This window comes from Trematomus bernacchii, unplaced genomic scaffold (assembly GCF_902827165.1).
Source record: "Trematomus bernacchii unplaced genomic scaffold, fTreBer1.1, whole genome shotgun sequence".
Taxonomy (NCBI): domain Eukaryota; kingdom Metazoa; phylum Chordata; class Actinopteri; order Perciformes; family Nototheniidae; genus Trematomus; species Trematomus bernacchii.
In genome coordinates, this window is record NW_022987899.1 from 5,036,350 (window position 1) to 5,063,843 (window position 27,494).

Sequence of the window (27,494 nt, forward strand, 5' to 3'; positions counted from 1 at the left end):
GGACCTATCATGCTATATTTGAATAATATAGTGTAGGACCATACCTATATAAGGCATATTTATACTTAAAAAAAAAAAAATACCAAACAGATCATGCATTTTAGCCATGCCTCATTTTGCTCAATTTGACAATTTCTAGCTCTGTTTTTGCAAGGGCTGATTCTGTGAGAACAGCACCATCTATTGGCCTGGCATATGTACTACAGCGTCTCCAGCACTTTCGAACGGCAATGGCCGTGGCTGTCTCCTCCTGATTGGTCGAGTTGGCCCAATAGCCGTAGCGCCACTGTCCTGACGTCAGGACAGTGTTCAAATCTGGATCAGTTTTTATCAGATCCGTTGCAGCCCCTTTTTTAGAGATTTGGGTATGGAGGAAAATAGAGAGGGTTGTGTTTTCTGTCACTTGGTGAGTTCCCTGGAACACCGGGGACACATATTCATGTATAAAAGACGTACAAAAGTACATTTTGCATGATAGGTCCCCTTTAAAATAAAAAAAAAGGGTCAGTCTCTCTCAGAGAGCGGCATATGCCTTACAGTCAAATGTATGGATACCACAAGTGATTGTATGGAGGGTTCATTCATACTGCACAACATGGCACATTTGAAGGGTAATCATTATGAAGCTATAAAAAGGGTATCAATAACTTCAAATGAATATGTCTGAAGGTAGACCGAGATGAAATGAAAGGAGAGCTCTGTGTAAAACTTTCAGGTAGATCCACTGGTTGTAAATCCTGGATAAATTGCAACATTGACAAGTGAATGTCAAAAAAGGGAAACCAATGCAGTTTGATTTAACACAACTTAGAAGTTTCATATAGTGGAGAGACAACCAACTCTATCCTTCTCAATGTTTGAACAGGATCCGCAGCACTCAATACTAATAGTGTGACAGCTCCGATGATAAGAAAGCATCCTTCCCACAATCAGAAACTATAATGCTTAAAACGTCTCTGATAAATAACGAAAGCTCCATTGGCCAACGTCGGTAAAACCTCATACTTCATCTCAAGTTGATCCCATTAGTTGGAATCAGATAAGTGTTAAGCCCAGTGGCTCTTTAAGGCTCTCCATCAACTGTCCAATCAGCTAATTATGTTGGTAGAAATGTAAACAGACATTGAGTGCTTCTTGCAGCTTAATACAGCTTTTATCTGTAATGTCAGATAGATTCTCCAAAATGGTAATGCTTGAGAAAGGAAAGTGCTAATTAATGTGGAAATGACTTGAGTTCCAATCCGTGGGTTGTCCAAGTTAAAGACCACAACGTTTTTCAGAATCTGTTCAGTGGTGTCCTATATACTGTCTTTGTCTGTGTGAGATGGTCAGATTGGTTTTACAGTATGTGAAGGAAATACAAACAAAATTCATGAATGCAAAATCCACTACATGTAAGTACATGGAGGAATATGTATGTACATGGCGTCTCTGTGTGTGTGTGTGTGTGTGTGTGTGTGTGTGTGTGTGTGTGTGTGTGTGTGTGTGTGTGTGTGTGTGTGTGTGTGTGTGTGTGCAAGGTTCTTTATTGTCAATCTGACATAGCTACAGAGTAATTATGTAGTTGAAAATCTTATGTCACAGGCTTCTCCAACAATGCAACATAATAACATAACAATAAGAGCAAGAGCAATACAAAAAGAAAATAGTTATAAAATAAAGTGATGATGTGGAATAGTGCAGTACAAGTCTATATACAAGTTATTGGAATGATATATATATATTAGGTATTAGATACATATTACTGAGTAGCAGATGAATGTTTTGAAGTTGTTTCAACAGTTCAATTTTTTAAATGTGTGTGTGTGTTTTTTAAATGTGTGTGTGTGTTTTTTAAATGTGTGTGTGTGTGTGTGTGTATGTGTATGTGTATGTGTATGTGTATGTGTATGTGTGTGTGTGTGTGTGTGTGTGTGTGTGTGTGTGTGTCTAAGGGATACTGAGTGTGTGCATGGAGCTCATCAGTGGGATTGTTCTTCAATGACACCATTAGATGTGTCACAAACCAATTTATCTTTCATTCCCAAAATTACATTTCATCACTACATCACCCTTAGAACACAATCACACAATTACTTACACATGCATTGATGAGATGTGTTTAATCTCTAGCAGTGAATCATTGTCTTTGCTTCCTGAGGGAAACAAATGAGTTTCTGAAACACTGAGAAGCAATAGATACGTTCGATGTGTACAGTATGTATGATACATGCAGTATGCAGGATACAAGCGACAAAGTAATGAGTTTATGCATGCTGAAAACTATACAAAATATCTATTGTTTATCAATATTCTTATGAACAAGCTAAGTGACACATGCATTACATACTGACTGAAATATTCAACAAACAATCTCTTAGGAACTTATTTGTCCATGTTTTCTTTCTCAGTAAAACTTAACTTAAACTTAATAAATAGGATTTGCAGTAGTTCAGTGGAGCAGCACATATCAGGTTGGACAGCAAAACGTAGCAGGCACTTAAACACCTGCACATATGCTGAGCAGAAAGGAAGGAGCATACTACTGAAGCTATTTTTTAAAAATCTCTAGGTTGTCTACCTTTTCTGAGGATTCTTTGAAGCAGTGAACTCTGTCTCGGCAAGATGTTCGATATTGTTTTTCCCTGAGATCAACCTGAGCCACATCACACAGTGCCACAGTCAAAGAGGAGCTGGGTAAGGCACGGCTGGCATGAAAGGAAGCGGAGCACATTTACAACAGACGCTAATTAGGATTCCTCTTGGAAGCATGTCGCACATTCCCACCCAGCGTGAGACCCCAATTTACAGATGTTGAGAGAAAAACTGCTGTGCAAAGAGAATCTAAAGCCCTGTGTCTATTTACTGGTCCTAATATATGAAAGTTCAAGAAATCATACATTTATCATTAACACTTTCATATAGCTGTTTCAGTAATTTCAATGTAAGGAAGCGATGTATTTTTGCTTAAAACAATCTCATTTTCTCCCGACTGGTGTAAAAAACTGTTAGGAGGGATCCACTCTGCCTGTTGATGCTGTATAACTGTTCTTGCAGTAATTACTTAAGGTGGGTGGTAACAGTTTCAGTATGCCAACTTGTTATGGCACTCCAGGCTAAGCATACGCACATATGTGTATGGGAATGCGTTTTGAATCAGTACCTGTGAAGATGTATCTATAGTGGTTAATTCCCAAGTTTCCCCTAACTGTTGTTTATTTATAACTTGAATTAATAAAAACCTCTTTCCTCTGAGGAATCACTGCACTTTGGATAAAACAATTGAAAAAGTGCAACAAGGAGAAGCAAGTGAAGTTAACAGCCATATGTGCTCTGCACTGATTAGCTTTTTTGTGTCTCAAACTTAAATAGAGTGGCATACTGTATGACTAACGAGCTCATTAGCAAATATTTCAGTAGCAGAATATTCCATTGGGGAAACCGTGTTTTTGTGTGTCTGTTTAAATGTATGCTTAAAATACAATATCTACAATGAGAAATCATGTAATAAAAACAATAATATCCTACATTGAGTGGATGTGTGTCTTCATGTGCTTGTATAACCTATGGCACTGCCATCGTGCATTTTCTCATAGACATGTGAATGCCTCCTAGGTTACTAATCCTCCTATGAACCTTTTCCATGACATTAATCAGTTGCTAGGGGAGAAATCACAGTAGGTCTGAACCCTTCATTCTTTTTTTAGCAACAGCACATCGTAACAAATTTAAGACGCACAGAGAGTAAGTTACCACGCCCCTGATTCTCACTTAGAAACGGCTTTACAAATACAAACATTTATTGATGAGAATTAAAAAAAAATGTAACTGGCTGGAGTCCTTCATAGTCTCTAATATGACATTTAATAAACAACAATTCTTTGGTGGTACGGAAAAATTCAATAGAGGCACTCAACAAGTCTGTTAAAAATAAAGTGTTTATTGTATTCGACAAGTATTCATATCTCTGTTCATTGGATCCAAATTTGTATTCAACCTCAGCTAATCAACTATGTCCTTTTCACATTCTCATTTGCATGTTTATTGCCTGTCATGATCCCAAGTACTGTATACGCTTAAAGGGTGAATCAATAGTGCTTAAGCATGTTGTGCTATATCCAAAGCAATTTCAAAGAGGGTAATTTCTTTTAAATATAGTACCAATAACCGTTCTACTACCATTACATTGTCAAACTCATAATAGTTTACGACAAATGATCAAAATCAATGCAGCATACATTTTGTTTCCTCGCTGAAACTTGTTGCCTACATTACTCAAAATGAAACTTAAACAGTATTTTTTCACTAACCTCCTGATTTAGAGAGAGTTCAGTTGGATTTCCTGTACACAACTACATGTCAGCAGTTTGTCCTGTATTTCTAAAAACGTACCTGCTGCAGGTGTTTACTTAAGTATTAAAACTCACCAAAATCTTAACAACGTTAACATGTAATGGAAAACAACGGCTGCGGCATCATTGAGTGGGCGTGGCCCCTTTTGTTAGACACTTTAACATTCAAATCTATGACAAGCACATAATCTGCTGCTACTTCTTGGTGATAAACCCTTTTACAATTTCCATAGGCAGTATTTACTGAGAGCAGGATTCAGAGCATCGGAAAGAGAATAATTCATCCCACCACCCCCCCCCCCCTACAAACAGATGGTAAACACAACCTCTTCACTCATCCATGATTTGTTAGTAATTTAAGTTTGGAACAAATGTAGCTCCCTTAAAGAACCTTAAAATCAAAGCCACAGAAATGAGGAAACCCTAATGAAGGAGGATGATGGTATTTGACTATGGCTCCCTCAAAGTCAAAATCCCACTTACTCAGACAATCACTACTGAGGCAAGGTTTGACAGCAATTTCTGTCATACATTCTATCTATATTACTTTATCTACAAGCAGCATGTCTATGCAATATTTTCAGATGCATTTCAATTTATCAAACAGGCATGCATGACAACCACTCTGTCACATAACTGCAACGTTTAAGCAATTGCAGCTCATGGAAAACAGGATTCAGAGTGTGAAGAGGCTCTGCGATCCACTCAAGCAGCAGCAGCAGCAGACCATTAGCTCTTCATCAGTGCTGTTTCAAAACAGCTCAGAGTTGGAGGAAATGTGCGTTTAATTGTATTGTACTATGACGGATGGAAATACAGTTACATTGTGTGTAGTGTTGTTATTTGTGTGTATTTGGCGACTGTGAAAGAGCTAATTGATGACTCACATACAATTTCTGCATGAACTGTATATGAATTTGCTTGTGGACGCATTTTGAGCTTAAGTATGTTTATGACACATGTGCAAGGGTGTAAATGTATGACTACTGTATGTTTCGATATCTAGGCCAGTAGTAATGCATTTTTAGCCACTGCAGCACCAGCCACACCGTGATCTATTTCTGCACTGCCCATGGAGCTTTCCTGATTTGTACCATACTGTGTGAATGTATGAGGATATATAAATCAAAGCATGATTGGCTAAAGGTGGGACTGCTGACTATATGGCCGGCATCCAGATTATTATAATGGCAAGAGAAGCCAGCCAAAAGTTTATTGTTTTAATCTTGCTGAGCGGATGGCATTTGCTGAAAGCGTGTGTCAGTCGTATATTTTTTACAATCACGCTCGTTACACACAGCTACTTTAATAGTGCATTATAATGACACTGTTCTGGTGATTTAACAGGAAAACACACCCACAAGCTCACCAACCAATATGTACCGAATCAATCTGTATCTGTTCTGCTCATGTGCACACACACACACACACACACACACACACACACACACACACACACACACACACACACACACACACACACACACACACACACACACACACACACACATTGCTTATGCTTATGGGCATGCAGTTGATTAGCAGTAACCTAGTTCAATAAAATCCAACACATGTAGGTCACTATAATCTAGGACCCGTATTGTGTGTGTGTGTGTGTGTGTGTGTGTGTGTGTGTGTGTGTGTGTGTGTGTGTGTGTGTGTGTGTGTGTGTGTGTGTGTGTGCGTGCGTGCATGTGTGTGTGTTAGATGAGTACATTCGTGCTGCAGTAAACCTGCTGGTTGGCAAACGGTAGCAGGTATCCAGGCCTCAGCTTGTAGGGGTCAAATGTCATCTGTACTGACACAATGCATACCTTTACATACTCTATATATGCAGTATACTGTATTTCTAGATGCATTTGCATCCATGTACATTCTACATGCAATATCACATTACAGTGTACATGTTGTTGAACATACGGGCGACTGTGGCTGTGAGGGAGTGCGTCTTTCAACCAGAAAGTTGTGGGCTCGATCCCATAATGTGCAGTCAACATGTCGATATATCCTTGGGCAGGTTACTTAGCCCTGAGTTGCTCCCGAGGGCATGGCCAACGGTGTATGAATGTGTATGAATGTGTATGAATGTGTATGAATGAAAGTCCCCTAAAGCAAGTGGTACTGCACTCTGTGAATGAGGTGTGAATGGGTGAATGACTCGTAGTATGTAAAACGCTTCGAGTGGTCAAAAAGACCTGGTAAAGCGCTATTAAAGTACAGTCCATTTACCCTTTGAACCAGCATTATTTTGTTGGTTAAAAGAGTGGGTCTAAGTTAAACCAACTAAACAACATTTAGTACGACACATGCTAGATGCTTTTTGTCAATTCTGCTCTGAATATTATATCCAGTTCATTTACAAAATAATTTTTAGAACATACACACATTCAGTAGTCACATTGACAAAATCGAAAACCACAGACACTTCTTACTGCAGTACATTTCAGCTCATCCATGTGCGGTTTTGCAATATGGCCAGTACACAGTTTTTACGGATCAAAAAACTCCATTAGTCTATTTGAAGTTACGGGCCAGCTGGATGTTGATTTTTGTTGGCAACAAGATGTTAAAAGATAGATAAATTTGATGTTGGGGACAGGGGAACTGGGTCTAATTTGTGCCTAAATAATGAATAATACAGGCAGGCTTCAGTTGGCACTGAAGTTAATACATGAGCTGCTACAGCATGTGGCACTCAGTGTAGTACAGGCCAGATTGAAATACAGTTCAGCTAAGGTTTCTTTGGCACAATAGTGACAAAGAGTTTCATTTCCTTAAAACTCTATGTCCCTGTGGTTGCAGGGAAGATTGTCCACTCAATTTGTTTCTGCTGTATCCTGAGCTGGCCTCAGTTCACTCAGGCGGCGGCACTCAATTAAGAAGTGATATCGAGGGAATTGATAAGAAACTTTGATGAAATGGTGAACTTCCCACTCCCCTTACGGTGGTAACCGCTAGCTGAGCAGCGCAGGAAAAGATGAAAGCACAATTTGTACCCAGACCTATGCTTGGTTAGAAATATGAGCTAGTAAATTGAGATTGTCCAAAAATGATCTCCCATGACAGGATAAAGATGAATAACAGCTCTCCTATTGGAATCAATTAGACCCAAAAGACTTTGGCTCCAAAACAGTGTTTGATTGTGATGTGCACATTTTTTTTTGTTTAATAACATCCAATGTGTATCTCGGGGATTGGTAAAACAATGTATTGGTTGAGATTATACCCTCGGATGCAATCCTAAAACCATTCAATTCACGCACTCTCACAATAATACACACAATCATTCCAACCTACTTTACAGTGTGACATCACTTTTTATGTATATCTCATAATTATAACTAATCCACCTGCCGTACATTGCATGTTAAAAATATCCCTACACATATTTGGTTTCACTATATTGCCAGTGCTTAACAGGTGCTGTGTATTAAGGGGAAACTAGTGGTCAATCGCAAAACCTAGTCAGCATGCAAAACTGCACAGAACAAGCCACTGCCTTGTCCTCCCCCCCTCTCACACCACAGGGACACATACGAACACACAAACATGCAAGGTGCCACTCATAAACACAGCTTGCAGCACAAAAAAAGGCAACCTTTTCCAATTCTGTTTTGAGAAAAATAATAATGAGAAAATCAATAAGGCCACTCGGGGGGCAAACACAAAAAGCACAAGAGTGAATGGGCAAACACATGACATCTTATTTTTACTCGGAGAAAGCTATAAAAACTGCATTTTTGTGGGCCACCTCTGTTTTTCTTATGAGATGGGAATAGCTTCACCACCGTCAGCTAATCACTAAGAACATTTTCTTATTATCCAAGGTCACGTTCACACCAACCTTGTTTAGTACGGTTGAATCGAACCCTGGAGCGTTTAACCCCTCGGTGCGGTTCATTTGGGTTAGTGTGAACACAGTCCGAGACCTCTGATGTGAACTAAAAACCTGGACTCAGGTCCGCCTAAAAGAGGTGGTCTCGGGCCACTTGCTAGTGAACTCTGGAGCAGTTCGTCGCTGGTGTGAATGCTATCTGCACCAAAACATAGGGAGCGTAGTATTTACGCGTCATTTCCTTGTTTTTTTGTATCCAGGCTGTGTGTGACATACAGTAGCCTATAAGTTCATTCATTCATTCATTCACGGAGATATAAACAACTATAAACATAAACTAGGCTAAATTTGCTTTTGTGACTGCTTACCTCACTGGTCCCCTGTGTAAAGCAAAAAGGCTGTGGTACAAACTCATCAGAGCCACCTGTCGTCGATGAAACATCGTCCTTACTGCAGAACGTCTCTCATTATACGCATGTGTTATAATGTTTTTTGACTCGCGTACGTTTTCTGATTATATTATCATAAGCGCCATCCGCTATAGAGTCTGTTGATATGCTTTCCAGATGAACAGCAGCATGAAAATAACTTACCGATGCTCCATGGGGAAAGGCTACGCTAGAAATTGCCGGGATTTGCGCTTTTACCCGATTAATGTCTGACTGAATGTCTGTTGAACAGCATTTTGGTGCACATTACTTTTGTTTACAGTTTATAGTCCGTTTGAGGTTTGGCTGTGTGAACGCAAACAGAACCTTCTGAAAAATGAAACAATGTTACAAATTGTCATCTGGTGCGCACCAAAGAAGCGGACTAATGGCGCATTTCCACTACACGGTCGGCCTCGGCCACACTCGGTACGGCTCGGTACGGCTTGGCCGCGTTGGGCCTTAACAGGGCCGACTCACTTCATGCTGCGCTTCCATTACAGTTTAGGAACTGGGGTAGTTACTATAGTAACGCAGTGTAGGCGGAGCCGTGACGTCATCTTCAATGAGAAATCCAGAAACACAACACAGCCGTTAGCCGTTAGCACTCAGAGCTCACAGCTCCTTATATATGTTCAGAAACTCGACAAAAGTTAAACAAGTACAAACCACAGACTGCCTGTGTCATGGTGAATACAGTCGCTGCTGTATTTATGTCTGTATAGGCCGTTGTTGTGAGTGTGGACGGTCGGGGCATATACTGCGTTAGCTTAGCCAATCTCCATCTAGAAAAACACGAATTTTAAAAGGTTTTTTCGCCTGCCGTCTGTCTGCAGACTTGACAAAGCATTAATTCATGGTTTTTACTAACCGGTATCAGTATGTTGTTACTTCGGCATCATTTTGAAACGTGTATTACAATTAAATCACGGTCAAATATGTCCATCTTGTTGTAGTTCTAGCCCTCTTGCCAGCGCTCCTCTCTCTAGTTTAGCATACTCAGCCCGACTCAGCCCTGTTTGTTGGCCCCGATAGAACCACAATTTTCTAGGGCCAGAAAAGAGGGGAAAAAGTGGCCCCGCGCCGTGCCGCGCCGGAACGAGGCCTAGTGGAAGCACAACCAAAAAAGGGGACGGCACGACACGGCACGCTTAAAGCGAGCTACGCGCTGCAATGGAAATGCGCCATAATAGGTGTGAATGCGACCTAACATAATTGAGGGTAAGGTACCTCCTTGTATACCTACGTCCAAATGCACTTACACATTCACCCACGCATGCTTAAAAGACCTCAAACACTTGCATGCAGGGATTTGTATGACACACATCCACTAATATAATGTTGTATGTGTATAAACATGCATGCCCCCACATCCACAATGAAATGCTACAAATCCATACATAACAAATCTCTGCATCAAAACAATGGGGGTCAGAGTCTGAACCCACACATACTAGCAACAAAATATCCCTGGACAAATACAGTACATATGACGTGGTGTGTGGATAGAGATTTATCAGATTAGGGAGATTGTCATAGGGGCCAGTGCATCTGCCACTAAGCTTGGCCCGCAGACATGCACTGATCCCATTGTAGAAAATGCAAGTAGGTTTTGTCTGCAACCTGCCAGCTCTGTAATCAAAGTGAAGAATAAATCTTCCGCATGAGTATGCCCTCTTATTCAGTTCTATTTATAAGTCCATTATAAGGGATGATGCAAGAAACTCTTACAAAATAGCTTTTTTGTTTCATGAAAAAATATCCAGGCATCTCATTTGAAAAGATGAGGAAATAGGGCTTGATGTTTTATTATTTTACATGGCAAAACTAGGGCTGAGGTATAACAGTCTCTGTGTCAGATAGATGGGTAATGACAGACACGGTGTAGATTTGGTTTGACTTATATATCACGCATATCATCAAAGAAAGCAGGTTTTCCTGTAAGCAAAACAAGGGATGTGTCCGCTTCAAATATCCTGTCAACAAGCAAGCCCTCGCAGAGAATAAACATCCTGATTCCTGCTGTGTTTGCTGCATGCTCTATATGTGTGCATGTTGCTTGATTGTTGGCTGGAGCACAAAATATGCCCTCCTCTACAATGTGACTGAGCCGAGTTGAGGGCTCCTAATTGGCGGGCTCACATGTTGCTCAGCAGTGGGGCATTGGAGGCTGAAACTCATGCATGTCTCAGAAGTGCCTTTGCCATATGATTGATTATAATTATGGACCCCTGCAAATCCTGGCTTTCCTGGGTGGGCGAGCAAACGCGCCTGGCGGAGGCTTAGAGGAAGGGGTAAAGCGCAGTTATATGCTCTGAGTGCACACAAACATAATTGCACACACACATACAAAGAGAAAACTCATACATAAACACACTAAGCTGTTTGCACACACATATTTCTTCTCCCAGTGCCGTCCTTGAACAGTGGATATGGGAGTTTGACAAAACCAGTCAATTAAGGAGAGGTGCTGGCTTCCTCTGGAGGAAGCAGAGAGGAGAAAATTGGAGAGGAGCAGAGAGACCAAAGTAAAGAGAGGTAACAAAATGTAATGCTGTGATTATGATGGTTATGATGAAAGGAAGGCACGAGCATTACCAAATACGACTACTGTAGAGGATAATGGACCTTTTTTAGATGTGTACTAGCCTAGAAATGACGGCAGAAACCAAAGGAAAGGTACATTTTCATGGGACTATTGTCCAATATATGTGTGACTGATATAAAAATCAAGAGTACACCCAGCGAGAGACTTTGGTGGTGCTTGTGAGGTAAAGTCTGAGAGAGCATGAGTGTGAAAAAGAGCACAAATGGCAGCTTCCGCATGTGGAAAATGCATAGCCTGGAGCACACTGACATTTCCATCCACTCAGTGATCAATCTCTTCCTTCTCAAGCTCTCTCACCCTCCCTGCGTCAATCCTCACTGTGCCTCACATCCCTCTCTCTTTGCCAAATCAAATGAGGTGGCTTTCCTTGGTGCCAGCTTGTGTGTCATAGACAATACTGGCATCATGCCTCTTTGTTTTCCAAATTGAGGTGGAAAAAAGGTTAAGTGTATACATCATGTTGTTTTTTGTTTGTTTTTTTAAAGCACTGAATTTGGCGTGTGAGTGGGGTCTTGATGTATCCATTAAGCAACCAAACTAGACACCTGGCAGATTTTGGCAACAAGGGGACCGGCTATTCTGATGAATTATATGAGCCTCTGCTCACTTGTTGGCTCTTCCCTGTAGCTATTAGCTAATGTAATTCTTTTGAGTTTTACTGTTTCTGACAATGACCCACGCTTAAACCCTGAGCGTAAATACATAGCGCACTACACATGAATAATAACACATGTGCTTGAACACATCTATATATGTCAAAATGTATTGCTCTCAGTTAAAACAGACATGAGTGCAAAAACCCGAACAAACTCACACTAACATCAGCTTGGAAAACTGAGCTTGTTAAATCCACTTCCACACACTTCTCGACGGTACCGTCAGAAGCAGTAGGCAGGCACTTGGAAACAGGTCCCTTAGGTTCTGCCTCTTTTCTCTCGGATGTGATAGTGTGTCTTGTTTCTTGTATCCTGTGATCTCTCCCTCAGTTTCTCTTCAGAGCATACAAACACAACATTTATCACTCCCGCACTGTGCTCCATATGCTGGATTAACCAGCTCTGAATCAGATATAAGTCAGTCGGGATGGAGCTGTTGATCTTGCACCGTGTCAAACTGCTTTTACACTCATGCAATCAATACACTTCCCTTAGATAGAGGAGTTTCTCAAATACATATTTTTTCCACCAGCCTGGATGGAAAACTGATAAGTTCTTGTTTTGTGGCATGCAATTGCATTAAATGATAACAAAATATCTGCTGTGATAGTTTAGTCTTAAAGTATTGTCAAGTAATTGTACATCAACTATAACACAACTACAGTTTGTTGTGACAATATCAAAGAGAGAATAACTGAGGTTCATAATTACATTATATTCATGAAACTTGGAGCTGTTTTGAGGTTGGCTACAGACATTTCTGACTGAACATATTGTTCTTACAGACCAGAAACTGTAAGGACAAGGCCACACACGTTATTCCTCCTTTTGCTTTGTTCCCTGGTTGCAAAGAAGTGCTGACTGGTTTCTTTACAACATCTCTGTGAAACTTTAGAGCTGGCTGCCAAGGTAATTACACTCCAGGTGACTCCTGCAATAGGCACTGACCCCATCAGAGGTAGACAAGGCAAACAATAACAACCCTAATGTTAATCTAAATGCACAGACAGAAAGATAATTACAAATCCAAAAATTAAATAAAAAGGAAAATAAATACCCTACTCCTTGGGCCTTTTTCAGCTTTTCACATGTCCTGAAAATATTCATGGATATATTAATTGTTGTTGAATACATTATGTCCAGTAGCTAATTAAGGTTTTGGATAACGCGCCTGAACTGTGATTTGTTTCTGTCTTTTTTTCTACATTGCTGCAGAGATAGATTTCTTTGTAAATCCTCATGTTATGAAGGGTGGAAAAAATCAAGTCAAGGAGCCCAAAAATAATATGTAAATAAAGCACATCCAATCAAAAATGATATTAATGACAGCATCCCGCTGCTAATGATACCGGAAAAAAGTGAATAACAATAATTGCAATTTTAATATTCTCAATAATTCATTTACAGTAATAGCACCGCCCCCAGTCTTCATTTAATTATTTTCATTATTGTCTTCACTGCTGCTGTCATGATTGTCAACATTGCCAGTGTCGACCAGTGTTTTGTGCTATACCACTCGGGGATAAAACCTTGGTAGCACAGCAGTTTCGACCTGCCCAAATGCAGCAGAGAACAGAGTGGATTGTGGGAAAGTCCACCATATGTCCTCAGGCTAACTAGTGTGATGTCTCCATTATTTTCAAGCCTTTTCTGGGAGGTCTTTTTATTGTCTTGGCATGAGGAGAAAATCTCTAAACTTTCCATCAGAGGTAGCTTCTGATAAATGCATGACTGGACATATCTTGGGAGAAAGACACAGGAACTCTGGGAACTTAAGGGCTGCATTTTCAACTTTTCATCAGTCAAGCTTTGTCTTTGTAACACCGCTGTGTGACATAATTCTGAAAAGACCCACTCTACTAGCAGTTTTCTCATGTCGAGTCTCTTCAGAGTGTTTGTCAGAAATTATACAGATATGGTGCAATGAGCCAAAACTGCTACTGCAAGCCTAGGACAAAGAGCAAATAGAGGCTACCCGGGGGAAAGCACTTAGAAAGAAAGAGAATAAAATACGCAGCTGGAGCATGTATCTCTATCTTGGCTATGAAACATCCCTGGAGAAGGCAGCTCAGTTTTTGGTCAAAAACGTACACTTCACAGAGAGAAGTTCAAACTAGTTCATAAAGGTAAAAGTACTTCATATGAAAATACATTTGAAGAGAAAATAATTTGGAACATTAAGAGGAGCAGCACCACTGAAACTCCTGACCTGATTCATTTTCAGGTTTTATCCAAAAGCTATCAGAATACAATTGTTTTCATGGTGCCTTGTTGCAATGCCACAACACATTTAGGGTTATTAAGACCACTTAGACACAACTGAGACGAAAAAAAGTAAATGGAATGGATATATATATTATGGACAGAGAAAGAGTAGGATGTGCATCAAGCTGAGATCACAGTGGGGTACTACAGTGCCAGTCTGAAAGTGCTGAATATCAAACAGTACAGTTTAAAATGTTATTGTAAAAACACGACATCTATATATAGTTGCCGGGAAACTAATAAGATTTCACAAAATAATTTAGGAGCAACTTCCCCAAGACGGCGCAGCAAGGGAGCTCTTTTTTTTTGCATATATTCTGTCACTCTGCTACATGAAGTAATGTTGCAAAATACTGGCCTTAATTCTAAAAAGAATTTCCTATTTATAATCAATAGTGAGAAAAACATGTCCCCAAGTGAAGGCTAATCCACTGAGGCTATACGATTTGTGTGGAAGATATGTCAATTATTGGTAAATATACACTTTCATCAATTTTGGAAGACGGAAGCATTTTTTAGCATGAAGACAATCTTCAAATGGGGTTTGTTGGGTGTTTTTCAAAACATATAAAAGTGCTAATGTTTAAATGCTTTAGGGTATTGGGTTTCACCCCAAAAATCTAAATTCAAAATGTAATGTCAAGATACATCCTTTCATCGTCATTTCCTGCATGTGATTTATTTTTGTGACAGCCTCTGTTGCAGCGATATAAACATTGAATGAAATACCCTCAAAATACATTTTTGAACGATGTCTTTTAGACAGTAAACCGAACCATGGCTAAACAGGCTGAGTGGTTTCCTTTCTTTGTTTCCTTCTGTTTGAAGACACAGAGAAGGCTGTTACTGCCATCTCTCTAAGGGACTGTGTATTTGTACTTGGTCACCTGTTACTAGTCGTTGGGTACAGGCATATGACATTCAATTTCTCCACCAGCAGCCTGAATCAAAGATATAGAATGCAAATGTTTGCCAACTGCATTTCAGAGACTGTAGCTATTAAGCAAATTGAAAACTTGAAACATCTTGAATTAACTTGTCAGGCATATGAATGCTACTTTTGCACATGGAACAGATTGCACAGATTAAAATGTAGGTTTGGAAGCTGTGTGGAATTTGTTGTTGGTCAAGTAATTTAATTCACTGATAGTCACAGACCACACATTTAAAAGGATAATGGTTTCATTAAAGGGACTTTAACAATATGAAATTAGTCTGTAAAATGCACACTTATAAACACATTTGAGTAATACATGATGGTGGTGTTATGGCTCACTTAAGCCAAGGCATTTAATCAGTCCATACACGTAGGTGTATGTAATGTTATTAGCATACTGTAAATATAAAACTGTTGAGGTGACAGGGCTTAGATTAGCTATTAATGTATGCCAAAGAGGTTACATTTGAATAAGCCTGCCTTTCACATTACAGACCTGTGTAGCCTATTGGTCAAAAAGAAGACATACATTTCCCACCTCGCTGTCAGAATATAATATGGTGTAAAATGGCCATATAAAATGCTTTACATTGATACAAACTGACAGAATAATACACAATATATAAAAAATGAAGGAGTGACTTGATACAATACCTTTCATTTCAGGACACATTTGCAAGAAACGTGATTCCCTCTATTGCATTGTGTAGAACATCTTAAAGGTAGGGTAGGTAAGTTTGAGAAACCGGCTCGAGATCGCTAGAATTTGAAAATACACAACCGGAGAAAATCTGCCACTTCCTTATAGAGCCCCTCCTCCAACACACACGAACGCGCACATGACCAATGAGGGCACGAGATAAGTTTGTGCACAGATGGAAGGCTGACAGGCAGGTAGGCCATCCAGTTATTTTAGCCGGGCCGGCTTACCTACCCTACCTTTAATAGACAGTATAAATACATAACAAACCACCATTTTACCCTGAAGGTTTACTGTTTGAACTCCTTCCCTGATTTGCTGCCAGACAAACGCTGGCAAAGGCCACCCCTTGTCCCTCTGATGTGAGAGCCTTTTAACAAGCTTTAGCTAATGTAGTTGAAGTGCTGAACATCAGGTAATGAATGAACCAAATCCACAATATACTCCTGGGTCGGACCGAGCTCGCTTAAAGCCCAAAGGTGGTGGCTAACAAGGAGGCTTTGTCGAGGGTAAATGGAATATTTAAAAGAAATGTGTTTTAAAATAAGTAGAGGAAGGTTTATAAATGGGGGCTAGCAGTAATCAATACCTTAGCTACTCAATGAGGGACCCATATAATTGGAGGTAATCACACACCATGCAGAGACACAAGTGAAATGCTAGTAATTGAAAACAATGTTGTTCCATTTGGTAAAGGATTAAATAGAATGGAATGGGAGTAATTACTCTAATGCTAAATGAGACAAGCAATGTGTGTTTTTTGTTCTATTGTATTACCTGTTAATGCTAAAACTGCAAATGTAAACCCAATGAAGCAAGGCTGTATCAATTCAAAAAGTATTACAGTTTTTTTTTTTTTTTTACAACTGACACATTTAAGCTTCACAAATCAGAAGGGAACACAGAGCAACTAGGCCAAGGAGTCATCCCCATTTCCTCAAATGCCAAATGCTCAAGAGAGACAATCTAATTAATCTCCTGCACCTTTGCCACTGTGGCCTTCTCATATTCAATTTTTTTTAAATAAAGCTCAGTAGGATAGCACAGATGAAAACATGTTCTAAGGGCCATTTCCAACATGCCTTTGAAAGATTTCCCAGGGGTCAACATCAATGCAACAAATAAGTATGCACCTTACAAAAGGAAACAAGGATGCCAAACAATTAAGGCATCTTGATTCAAATCCATTTCAGGTCTATATTGCAAAGAAAATGAACACAAATACACCTATTACTTTAGGAGTGATCTCTCAACAGAAGTAGTAGATTGAAATGAAGAATGCATCAAAGGCGCTTATGAGTCGAATGTTTCCTGCATAGCATGCCCTCATAAAATGTTGTGTTTTTCACACCCTTAAAAAGAGACACTTCTGCCATCCCCGGAACCTGGATGTTTTCAAAAGCTTTCATCTAAAGTATGTTGCATCTATGGAATTCATATTTAATATAACTTACTATAAATATCATGTTTGCGAGAGTGTGCTGCTCATCTTTTTGGTTTATAAAAAAAAGTTAATTATGTAGACATACCCAATATATATTCAAAAAACATTAAGAATATCACTTATTTTTATCAGCAGCCTTCACCACATTATTGAACCATAATATTTAAATACTGCCCTCAGCTACTTTTAGATTAATTGTAGTATCATCATCATACCGTATTAATCAAACCATGTCCTGGGGATAGTACAGTACCTCGCTATCATATCATATTAGAAAAACCTTGGTTAATTAGTATGGATGTTTTTCAGTTTTAAATTATCAAACCGTTTCCATCGAATACGTTGAATTGAAAATAATAGTACAACTGCATATATGTGGCATTTTAAAAAGGTGACTTTAACAAAGCTACTAGAAAAGTGAAGGATGAATGGAAAGCTATTCATTTTGTACTGAATGGTTGTTTCGTAGTAGAGTTAGATACAACTTCACAACGTATTACGTCTGTATTGCATTGGGAGCACATTATTAATTGAGCGATACAGACTCACATTTAACTAATTCCTTTACATGTCAATTGATATCTAAACATACTAGTTGTTCATTTATTTAACTATAGTACATCATGAAATAAACAAAGAACTTATCAGTAGGTCACAAACCACATTTTCAGCTAAAATAATGAATACATCATTTGCATCATATCTTTGCCGTACACTTACAAGTCATCATGTACACTTGTGGCCTAAGAAGCACACACTCTCAATTCGGACAAGTTTAGACTGACACATGTAGAATTTGTTTAAATATTAAACAATTTGGCATGATTTAGTTTTTAGAAGAATACAAAAAAAAACACAACGCATGACACAACCTTGGCTGAGATGGCATTTGTTAGTAACTGCTTTGTCAGCAAAGAAGACAAAAACGGCTGACTGCCTTTCAATGTCTTAACCCCTCAAGCATAATCATTGAGGATGTATATGAGCAGTTATGTAACTGGTTATTTAGCAGATTTGCCAAAGTAAGCACCATCATCCGACTCTGAAACCACATCTGTCATCACAGCGGGACGCCATCTTGAACATTAGGTTTCAGTGGGTCAGTAAGCAGATTTGTGCTGATCTTAGAAAAAATGGTAAACAATGAGTGTGGCAATGCAGGGCTATACTTACTGCAGGTCTAATCTGCTTTTAAACCATTTGGATTTACAGCTGCAGGGAAGGGAGTCATCACAGTTAAAACCTACATGTGTCAGCTTTAATTTAAATTCATCCTGAATGACTGATATATTTAAATGTATTTATCCTGCTTTTATATATTCAGCTGAACTGAGCTTGACCCACGTTTCTCTACTTTATTAATTTGTCCCATGTTATGTCAGGGGTGACACAGGAGTACTTGTGATTTATTATTATTTAAGTTTGACATAACAGCTAAAGGACTGAAAACGGGTTGGTAATGGCAGTTGAAAGGAAGCATTTGGGCTTTTTTTGCAGCTGCACTGATTCTGTAGTTAATCATGATGACATACAAGTAATGACACTACATCTCTGAAAGATGGCAGGTCTATTAAAGTGACAAATCCTACATGAACAAAATATTTAATCATGCAGTACAAAAAGAAGGATATTTCCATGTGTTGCTACATGTATACCATACAGCACAGTTCATTATGGTATGGAGAGCAATTATTAAAACATACCCTTTGAGACTTTATCATCTTTATATATAGTCTACTGCACCTCCGAAATGCTCCATCGCATTGAGGTTTTCTGAGAGGAATAAGAACACTCTTCCATTCGCCTACAGGTAGCCAGAGGCTGTAAGAAATTGCTGACTAGTTTAAATATGCACTTAGAGACAGTCTTGCCTGCCCAACAAAAGCCTAGGTAAAGGGGGAAATGGAGTGGAATTGCTTTTAGGGAGAAGCACTGCTTTAATATTCAGTTGTATCAAAAACATGTCAGCACTGTGTACCCTGCGTACCTTAGTTCTCAGAAAACACATTGAAAACACATAATGAAGGTTTCAAAGTGTCCTGCTATGTTTCCTGTGGATGAACCATGAACACATCAAACTACAGGATGAAAGCATATCTGGTTGGACGTCTTTGAAAGACTTCCCACTGAACTCTATTGGATGGTGTGCCTCAGATGAGAGCTTCAGAACTCGGTTCATCTGCCCTGTCAAAAGACTTCACAATGTCTCTGCAGGCCATTATTCAGATCCGACTGACCAAGATGAAAGCCTCTGGAACTTGTGATGACTCAGTGCAGCTCAGTAAGCCTTCACAGAACTTTGCAGATTTGGCAAAAAATCAACCAAAAACCCATGTCCCAAAGCTTTCCACCACACCTCTACTCCTCCGTCCCATGCCACATTGGGTAAAGACGACAATGACCCAACTGGCAGCCACTCAGCTCTCCCACTGTAGCATCATGAGTGAAAATGAAATTGATTTGAAAATCCTTCGCCGGCCCAGGCTGGAACAGAAGGGATTATTGTGCTGATTGTACTAATACTGTGTCCCTGCCCTCCCCCCTCCCTCCCACTTTAATTCCATCGTACTCTTCTCTCTCTCTGTGTCTCTCTCTCTCACTGTGGTTACCCTCACTCTTCCCTCTTACAATGTTTCTCTTTATCATCCTCATAAAAGCGTCCTCTTTTTCTAATCCTTTTCTCCTCGTCTGACTTCATGCTCACTCTGTGAATCAGGTTAAGACAGCACAGCTGGACAATTCAATGCTGGCAATGAGCAACGAATGATGAAGAGATAGAGCCACTGCAAAATGCCTGGGGAGGCTCTAAGCTGTTAAAAAAAAAGGCAGCTATGGAAGCCCCCTCGGGTCTGGACATCCCAAATTATGTTGCACTCTTGCCCTCTGCCCGGAAATCCAGAAATTGATCTGTTTTTCCTCTGTTTCCCCCTCTGCACTTGGAATAAAGCCTAGACTATATTGCCTACAGTATCAACTTACCCGATCTTTGCACTGTCTGTGAAAATGAATATTCTCCCTCACTTTGTCTCCATCATAACTTCATTTGACAGCAAGAAAAGTTGATGCAGGTCAGTTTTCTGGAATGGGTATAAACACTATACAAATATGTATACTTAACCGTGTTTAAATGTTCATTACAGTGATATCTAATATACTGTATCAACAATATAGCCTCACAGACTCAGATCAGAACAAGGTGTTGCTAAACTTTGTTGAAACGTGTTAAATACGATAAATTAAAATACATATTAAACCTGTGCTAGACACAATGTTAACGTTGGCTGATAATGAAATTCCCCAAATTATACGATAAGGCCTTTTTAATGACTTTTAAAATAACTTATTTTAATGAGTTACTTGGGCAATATTCTAACATGGCAACTACATTGAGGTATGGGTCTTACTAGAATATCAATATTATTCCAGTTAAAATGGTATTGAGTGATCTGTGAAGAAAGCAACATGAAGACACACATGCCACATGCCCGTCCACAGCCTTAATTATACTATCACTACACGGAAGCCAAACGACTTGTGCATTGGTACTGAATGTTGGACATGACTTCAATTGTGACCTGCCACATTGTCCAAAAACTGATTCCTGGAAAAACTAGAGGTGAGTATTTTTTTATATTGTAAATTCAAATGTAACAAAAAATAATAATATGGCCCCTAAAAGCAGAATATTTTTGGGGATAAAAACTATGTAAAATAATCAGAAGCTGGTGCAGGCAGGTCAAGGTTTGGTTATAGGTGTTTGAATGACTTTATGTACAGGATAGGGCACACTGTTTGCTTTTACACATAATCTGTCACCATAGTGTTGTATTTGTGTCTGTGTGTGAATGGAATAGAATAGAGCAGAACAGAACAGAAAATAACATAATACAATATAATAGAATATAAATATAATGAATGTTTCTTTTTTAATATATTTGAGATTAAGAGTTTCTGTCCTACATTGGTACATATTGTACATTTTACTACAACCTACATACAGTAGAGTAACTGTATGCTTACCATTCATGTGCTGTATGATTGGAACCAGGTGGAAAAATAAAAATACAATCAGATTTCGCACAGCGGGGCATGAGCTAATTTCCAACATCTGGAAAGCCTTTGTTCGTTCCGTGTTCCAAAAAAAAAAAATGTCTTCCAAGTGCTCCAAATGCACCCTGCTGCACTCCAAGTACATCAGCCATCAGAGTTCAATAGTTGAGGTTTTAATAATGCAAATGAAAAAAAAACACAGGGCATTGTGAATCATATCGGAATGTGGATAATTTCATGTGTTATGTGTCTGCGCCTCAAGCATATTTCACGTGCATAATATCTGGCTGACTGACTCAAATTAAAGGCAAAGTTCTGGTTTTGATAAGAATCCACTGAGGCAAAGCAGAAGTGCTGAGTAATCATCCCTGAAAGTAACAAGCCAGGCAAAGCGTATTGTCAGAGTGCAGATAATTGACCCAGAGGACAGCAATCCCAGAGTCTGTACCATTAATGCTTTAATAAGCAATTGTCAATTATCAGGGCTTTTCCTGACATTGCAACCTTTCCCTTAAGGCCAACTACATATTGAGGGACTAAAGAAAAGCAATTAAAAAGTGAACTAATGTGACACAGAAATGGCTTGAAGAAGTGTCGAGCAACCTTTAATTTCTTCCTCCGAGATTCATATTGTGACTTACTGAGGATGAGAACACTGTGATATCACTTGTTGGTATCATCCTTGTAAAAACAAAAAGGCTAACTCAACATGGAAAGGGGGCTCTGAAATATCTTTCTCAGTGTCCTTTGTATTATTATTATTACTTATAGGTCTGGGACATTGCTGGGATACAGGCCTAAATGTATTATGCTGGGATTTATGGTCACACTGTCAATGGGCGAAGAAAACAAGTTCATATTCAGAGCACAAACACAGCCTCTGGACAAATGCCAGACCCAGACAGACCAGATCATTAAAATGTTGGAGAACTTAGGATGCAGCTGGTTACGTGGTCACTTCTGAGAAAAGCACGTCACACAAGATCAACTTGAGATCCAGAGAAACTATTACAACACCCTACCACTGATAAAGGGTTACTAGAGTTTAATCCCACAGCCTACTGTAGATGAGCTCTAATTCACTCAACATTACAGATACTGGTGTTACAATGTTTATCTAAAGCAGTCTTACATAGGGACTGTCTTCAGAAATAATAATCTTGTACAGATTAACCCCTCCATGACTGGCTTAGGCAACCTGGTTCAAAGGTTAAGAGTAGCTAAATCTATACATCTGACTCTTAAAGGAGAACATGCTACCACTGCATCTCAGTCTTGTAAAGCCTCTTACACACCAAACTGACACCAAAGAACACCAAAGAACACGTTGCCTCACGTCTCCTGCGTCTTGGTCATGTTTCGCACTGGAACACACCGCAAAGACTTCAGCCGACGGCCAAGTTGCACGTACGAACTGCGCATGCGTGAGTGGCAATAACTCTCCTTACCAGCAGGCGGCGGTAGTGTGTATTCGTCATTCAAAAGAAGCAACAACCGGAAGACAGACTGCGCGATACACCGAGAGAAGAAGAACAGACTGCGTGATATAAACAATCAACAAATAGCGCGTGCGTTCCATTTTCACTCTACAACGAGAAGCTCATGGGGCTTTCCCGAACCTGTGTCGAGAGCAGGAGTTAAATTAAATCTCAGATTTGCCTTCTTAATAGTTTGTTTGGGTCCCTCACTTCCGTTTCACTTCTCATGCACTGATTCGCTAGCTGAACAGCCAATCAGAGTGATTTCTTTGGCCAACAGCCTACCGATTCCGCGGCGGAAGAAGTCGGCACGGCCGAAAAGACACGACGGGGGCAGTACACACCAATCTGAGTATGGCGACACGACGCTCATCGACGGCCCGACATCTATCGATGCCGAAAATGGGCTTGGTGTGTAAGGAGCTTAAGACAGCAGACTAGCTAGTGACAATCTATTTACATTGAATGCTGCTCCATATAGGCACACACATTTGCATGTGTTATTTGTCCATATTTAGTTTATGTTCACTTTAGATAGGGTCTGGTGGGAAATTGGATTCTGTCAGTGAGTCTGTGTATGGCTAAAATAGGTTAATTGACACATTGTCTGTGTCTTTTATGTAATTTATATAAACATGAGGACATTTTAAATTAAAATACGGACACTTTGGATACTTTTTTTGTTATTGAATATTATTGCACATTTTGTAAATGGTCAAAATGACCATCACGGTGGCCAAATTACTAAATGCAAGGATATGAATATAGATAACATATATTCAAACTTGACTAAAAACAAGACTAAAATGTAAATTATCGTGTTATTAATTTTTTTTCAAAGCCATCATTTTACAATAAAATGCATTAATCTTCCAACTGGGTATTTTATGAAAGATTACAATGTTTGCAATGAAGCAGTCAACATTACAATTTATGCCAACACTAGTAGTTATGGAAATCAGGTTCTTGAAGTGTTTAATATAGATCTTTGACACATGGCTTTCAAAGTGAGTCACAGTGGGACTTTTAGATTCACATGCTGTCTTCTTAAAGGGGACCTATCATGCAAAATGCACTTTTGTACGTCTTTTATACATGAATATGTGTCCCCGGTGTTCGAGGGAACTCACCAAGTGTCAGAAAACACAACCCTCTCTATTTTCCTCCATACCCAAATCTCTAAAAAAGGGGCTGCAACGGATCTGATAAAAACTGATCCAGATTTGAACACTGTCCTGACGTCAGGACAGTGGCGCTACGGCTATTGGGCCAACTCCACCAATCAGGAGGAGACATCCACGGCCATTGCCGTTCGAAAGCGCTGGAGACGCTGTAGTACATATGCCAGGCCTGTAGATGGTGCTGTTCTCACATAATCTGCCCTTGCAAAAACAGAGCTAAAAAATGTCAAATTGAGCAAAATGAGGCATGAATGCATGATCTGTTTGGTATTTTGAAAAAAAAAAAGTATAAATATGCCTTATATAGGTATGGTCCTACACTATATTATTCAAATATAGCATGATAGGTCCACTTTAAGTCTTAAGAAAAAGAGGAAAATACTGAATACTTATTAATTCAGCATAACACAGTTCTTGGCCCATGGAAAAAATACATGTATTTTCTCTTTACAGCAGCGAGGCCTGCTGCTGTGTGTTCTGTCACAGCGGTTTGGCCACACACTGTTTCTCTACTACAAAATCCCTCCTCGTGTGCCATGAATGTCACGACTGCAGCCACAGGCTCCTCTAAAGTAGCACAGGCCTTATTACACCCCCAGGTCACCAATATCCCCTCAGCCTTCACAAAACCCAGCTTATAGAATCAGATACAATGTGTACCTCGACAAATTACTAGCCGGCGGCCTCCCACCCCTACGCAAAGTTCTCCCATTTCAGCCCCCTTGTTCTTTTTCCCCCCTCTCCCCCGTTTTTGTCATGTGGAAACTGGGTGTGAAAAATGGATGTGTTTTTCAATGCAGCCACAGGGGTCTGAGTTGCAGTTTATCGTTCCCTGACTGACAATAAATAAAGATGATCAATAACGCACAGCAGGAAACATTAGAAACGTCACATGAATTATGACGCACCTTGATTACCACAGATAATTATTCAAGGATAATTTATCAGAGAAAATGGTAAGTAAGCTAATTTAGGATGTTTTTTCTTGGAATATTATTTGGCTCTGACTGAGAGCAAAGCCTCCCAGCACCTCTACGGAAGCGGCCCGGGTGTCTGAAAGGCTGAATATAGCTAAGACACAGTCAATTGGATTTGAAAAGTGAAACAAATAGCTGTGACCCCTGGTGAGTTCAACGGTAACTGAGATAATTGACTAATGTGATCAGCAGGTACCTGAATGGATGATGGCACCTGGCTGCAAGACGGAATCCATTAAAGAGATTGTCAGTGTGTGTGTGTGGGGGTGGGTGTGTGTGTTTGTGTGTGTGTGTGTGTGTGTGTACCAATAAGCTTGGGGCACATGTGAGGAAACGTGTTTGTGTGTATGTTTGTGTATGCAGGCTTCTCCAAATGTTAAAGGTCTAGCCCATAATTTCAGTAAATATTCTCCCACTCATTAGGCAAGAATGTGAGGTTGTACAGTAAATAAAGCATGGAAGTGGAGAGAGAGAACACAATAAGGGTTAGGGAGAGGGAAAATCAATGTGATTGAGTGTCCTGTGGATAGCAGACTATTATACCACTGGAGTCTGGACAGTGCATCCCATTTTATGAGAGTGGGGGAGAGAGAATGAGGGGGGTGGCTGGGGGAGGCAAAGCGCCTTGTTTACAAAAAAACGACTCAAATCTAAATCCCCTTGCCTTTAGAGCCTGCCGCGAACACATGGCTCGGATCACGTGGTCACTGACATCTGCCCAGCAGCATCACAATACCAGAGAGTTGACAGCTTGCATTGTCGGGAAGTGATTAAGTGGAATGCGCGGCTATTACTGCACAAAACGGACTCCACGTAACAAACACAACTTGATTCAGACAGCCTACATAAACTATACGAGGCATTAAACAAGCATAAACAGGAATGGAGTTACATTATTTCAGTCACTGATCATTTACCAACATGCGGGCTGCAATTCATCTTTTCCAAACATCCCACGGCATACGCGTAAAATCTAAACCGGACTAAACAGATCTCTCGCATCATCCTGTCATCTCTAGGATCCCTGATTTGCCACTGATCTATTCACAAACAGCATCTCCGGACACTGTGACGCACTTCATCAAGCTCTTCTAGAATTAAGTATCGACTACAAAAAGAGAGCACGGGCGACCACAGCATCGGTGCTCAGTGCGTCACATCAGCGAGGGCGTTTGAGCTCTGGGCTTCAATCATGCAACCCCCCAACCCCAACGAAAAAAATGTCACTTGCATTATATTTTGTATGTTAAATAAATACTAAGGGCTTTCTTGTTTTGTCAGGACTGGTTAGTGAGATAAAAGTTGGACATGCAATCAAATAAACTCTCATCCGATCATCAGTTGACTTCTTTATAATCTTGCAGAAAGTTTTAAGCAGAAAAAGGAGAAACATCCTCCTCCAAAAATAAACGTATGCTCTCCTTTACTACGCTGTATGAAGCATGCCTCTGCCTGCTCGCGGGCAGGATGCTGCTTTGCACCCGGAGGGAGACTGGAGGAGAGAAAAGTTGGAAGACGACTCCTACCTTATTATCGCTGTGTCGCCCTGGCGGATGGTGATGTTGTCGGTGGCCCGCTGCATATCCACACTCCGGACGGGGAATCCTGTGGGGATAAGACAAAGCAGTCTGAACAACGAAGCCTGCAATTGCCTCCAACACGATTTGCGTCCGACTTGCATTTTAAAGCACAGGAGTGCGCTTTTCGGGAGCTATAGATCCAAGGGTAGAAAAAAGAAGGACAGACGAGAAGTAGTTTCCCACACTTCTCGGAAAACGAGAATGCCTCTAGTTCCAAAGCAGTGCACTTGATACGGGCTAAAATACTTTTGGGACGGAAACGTGCCGTGATTTTCGGCGTCCTCGCTCTATAGTCCACTGATGCGTAATGCTTTCTGCGTAAAGGGACGGCACAGCCAGCAACAGCGATGGAGAGAGGCAGGCTTCTTTACAGAGTCTGAGAAAAACGTCCCCCTCAAAAAAAAAACACCACTAACATACCTCCCCTCCCAATACCTCGATATGATCTCGATGCGATCTATCTCCTTTTTCTTATATCAGTATCATATCCGCGCTCTATAGATCTATCGCTATACGCTCTCTCTCTCTCTCTCTCTCTCCTCTCTCTCTCTCGCTCTCTCTCTCCCTCTCTCTATCTCTCTCATCCAGCCGTCTGGCTGTGAATCTCCCCTTATTGGTTGTCAGGACAAACAGCACCACCTGAGGTTCCCTTTCAGTGAGACACAGCTGAGTGATACTGGCTAAAAAGGAAACAAATAAAGTGATTTTGATAATTTGTATAAAGGAAAAGGTGTTGAGCAAGAATATTATGAGAGCAGTCTTCCTCCATGGACAGAAGTCCCAAAAGGAGACATGAAAGTGGCAAAGGGGAATATTAATGCTGAAAACAAACCATCCAGACTAGTTCCACATGTCCATGAACTGTATGTTCCTAACTCCCTGGAGGTGAAGCTGAGCAGAAATACACTTTCTCAGTTCAGATCACAGTGTCACATTACCATTAGTCTTCAAACAAACTGTGCTCACAGGTATCCAGTTTTCTAGAGCAGTGGCTCCCAATCATTTTCACACCAAGCTGATTTGC

The 27,494-nt window shown here is 40.1% G+C and overlaps 1 protein-coding gene across 3 annotated transcripts in view; it reads right to left on the reverse strand.

The window, feature by feature from the left end:
• The window catches only part of lsamp (limbic system associated membrane protein), a 638,149-nt gene that overhangs the window by 141,750 nt on the left and 468,905 nt on the right, over positions 1 to 27,494 (reverse strand). For 2 of the 3 annotated variants that reach the window (XM_034114584.1, XM_034114583.1), the window contains exon 1: positions 26,417 to 26,851. In XM_034114584.1, coding sequence (XP_033970475.1) covers positions 26,417 to 26,571 — 155 coding nt within the window. In that variant the 5' untranslated portion in view covers positions 26,572 to 26,851. Of the gene's footprint in view, positions 1 to 26,416; positions 26,852 to 27,494 lie in introns of those variants that run through there. The other variant, XM_034114585.1, reaches the window with a different exon arrangement.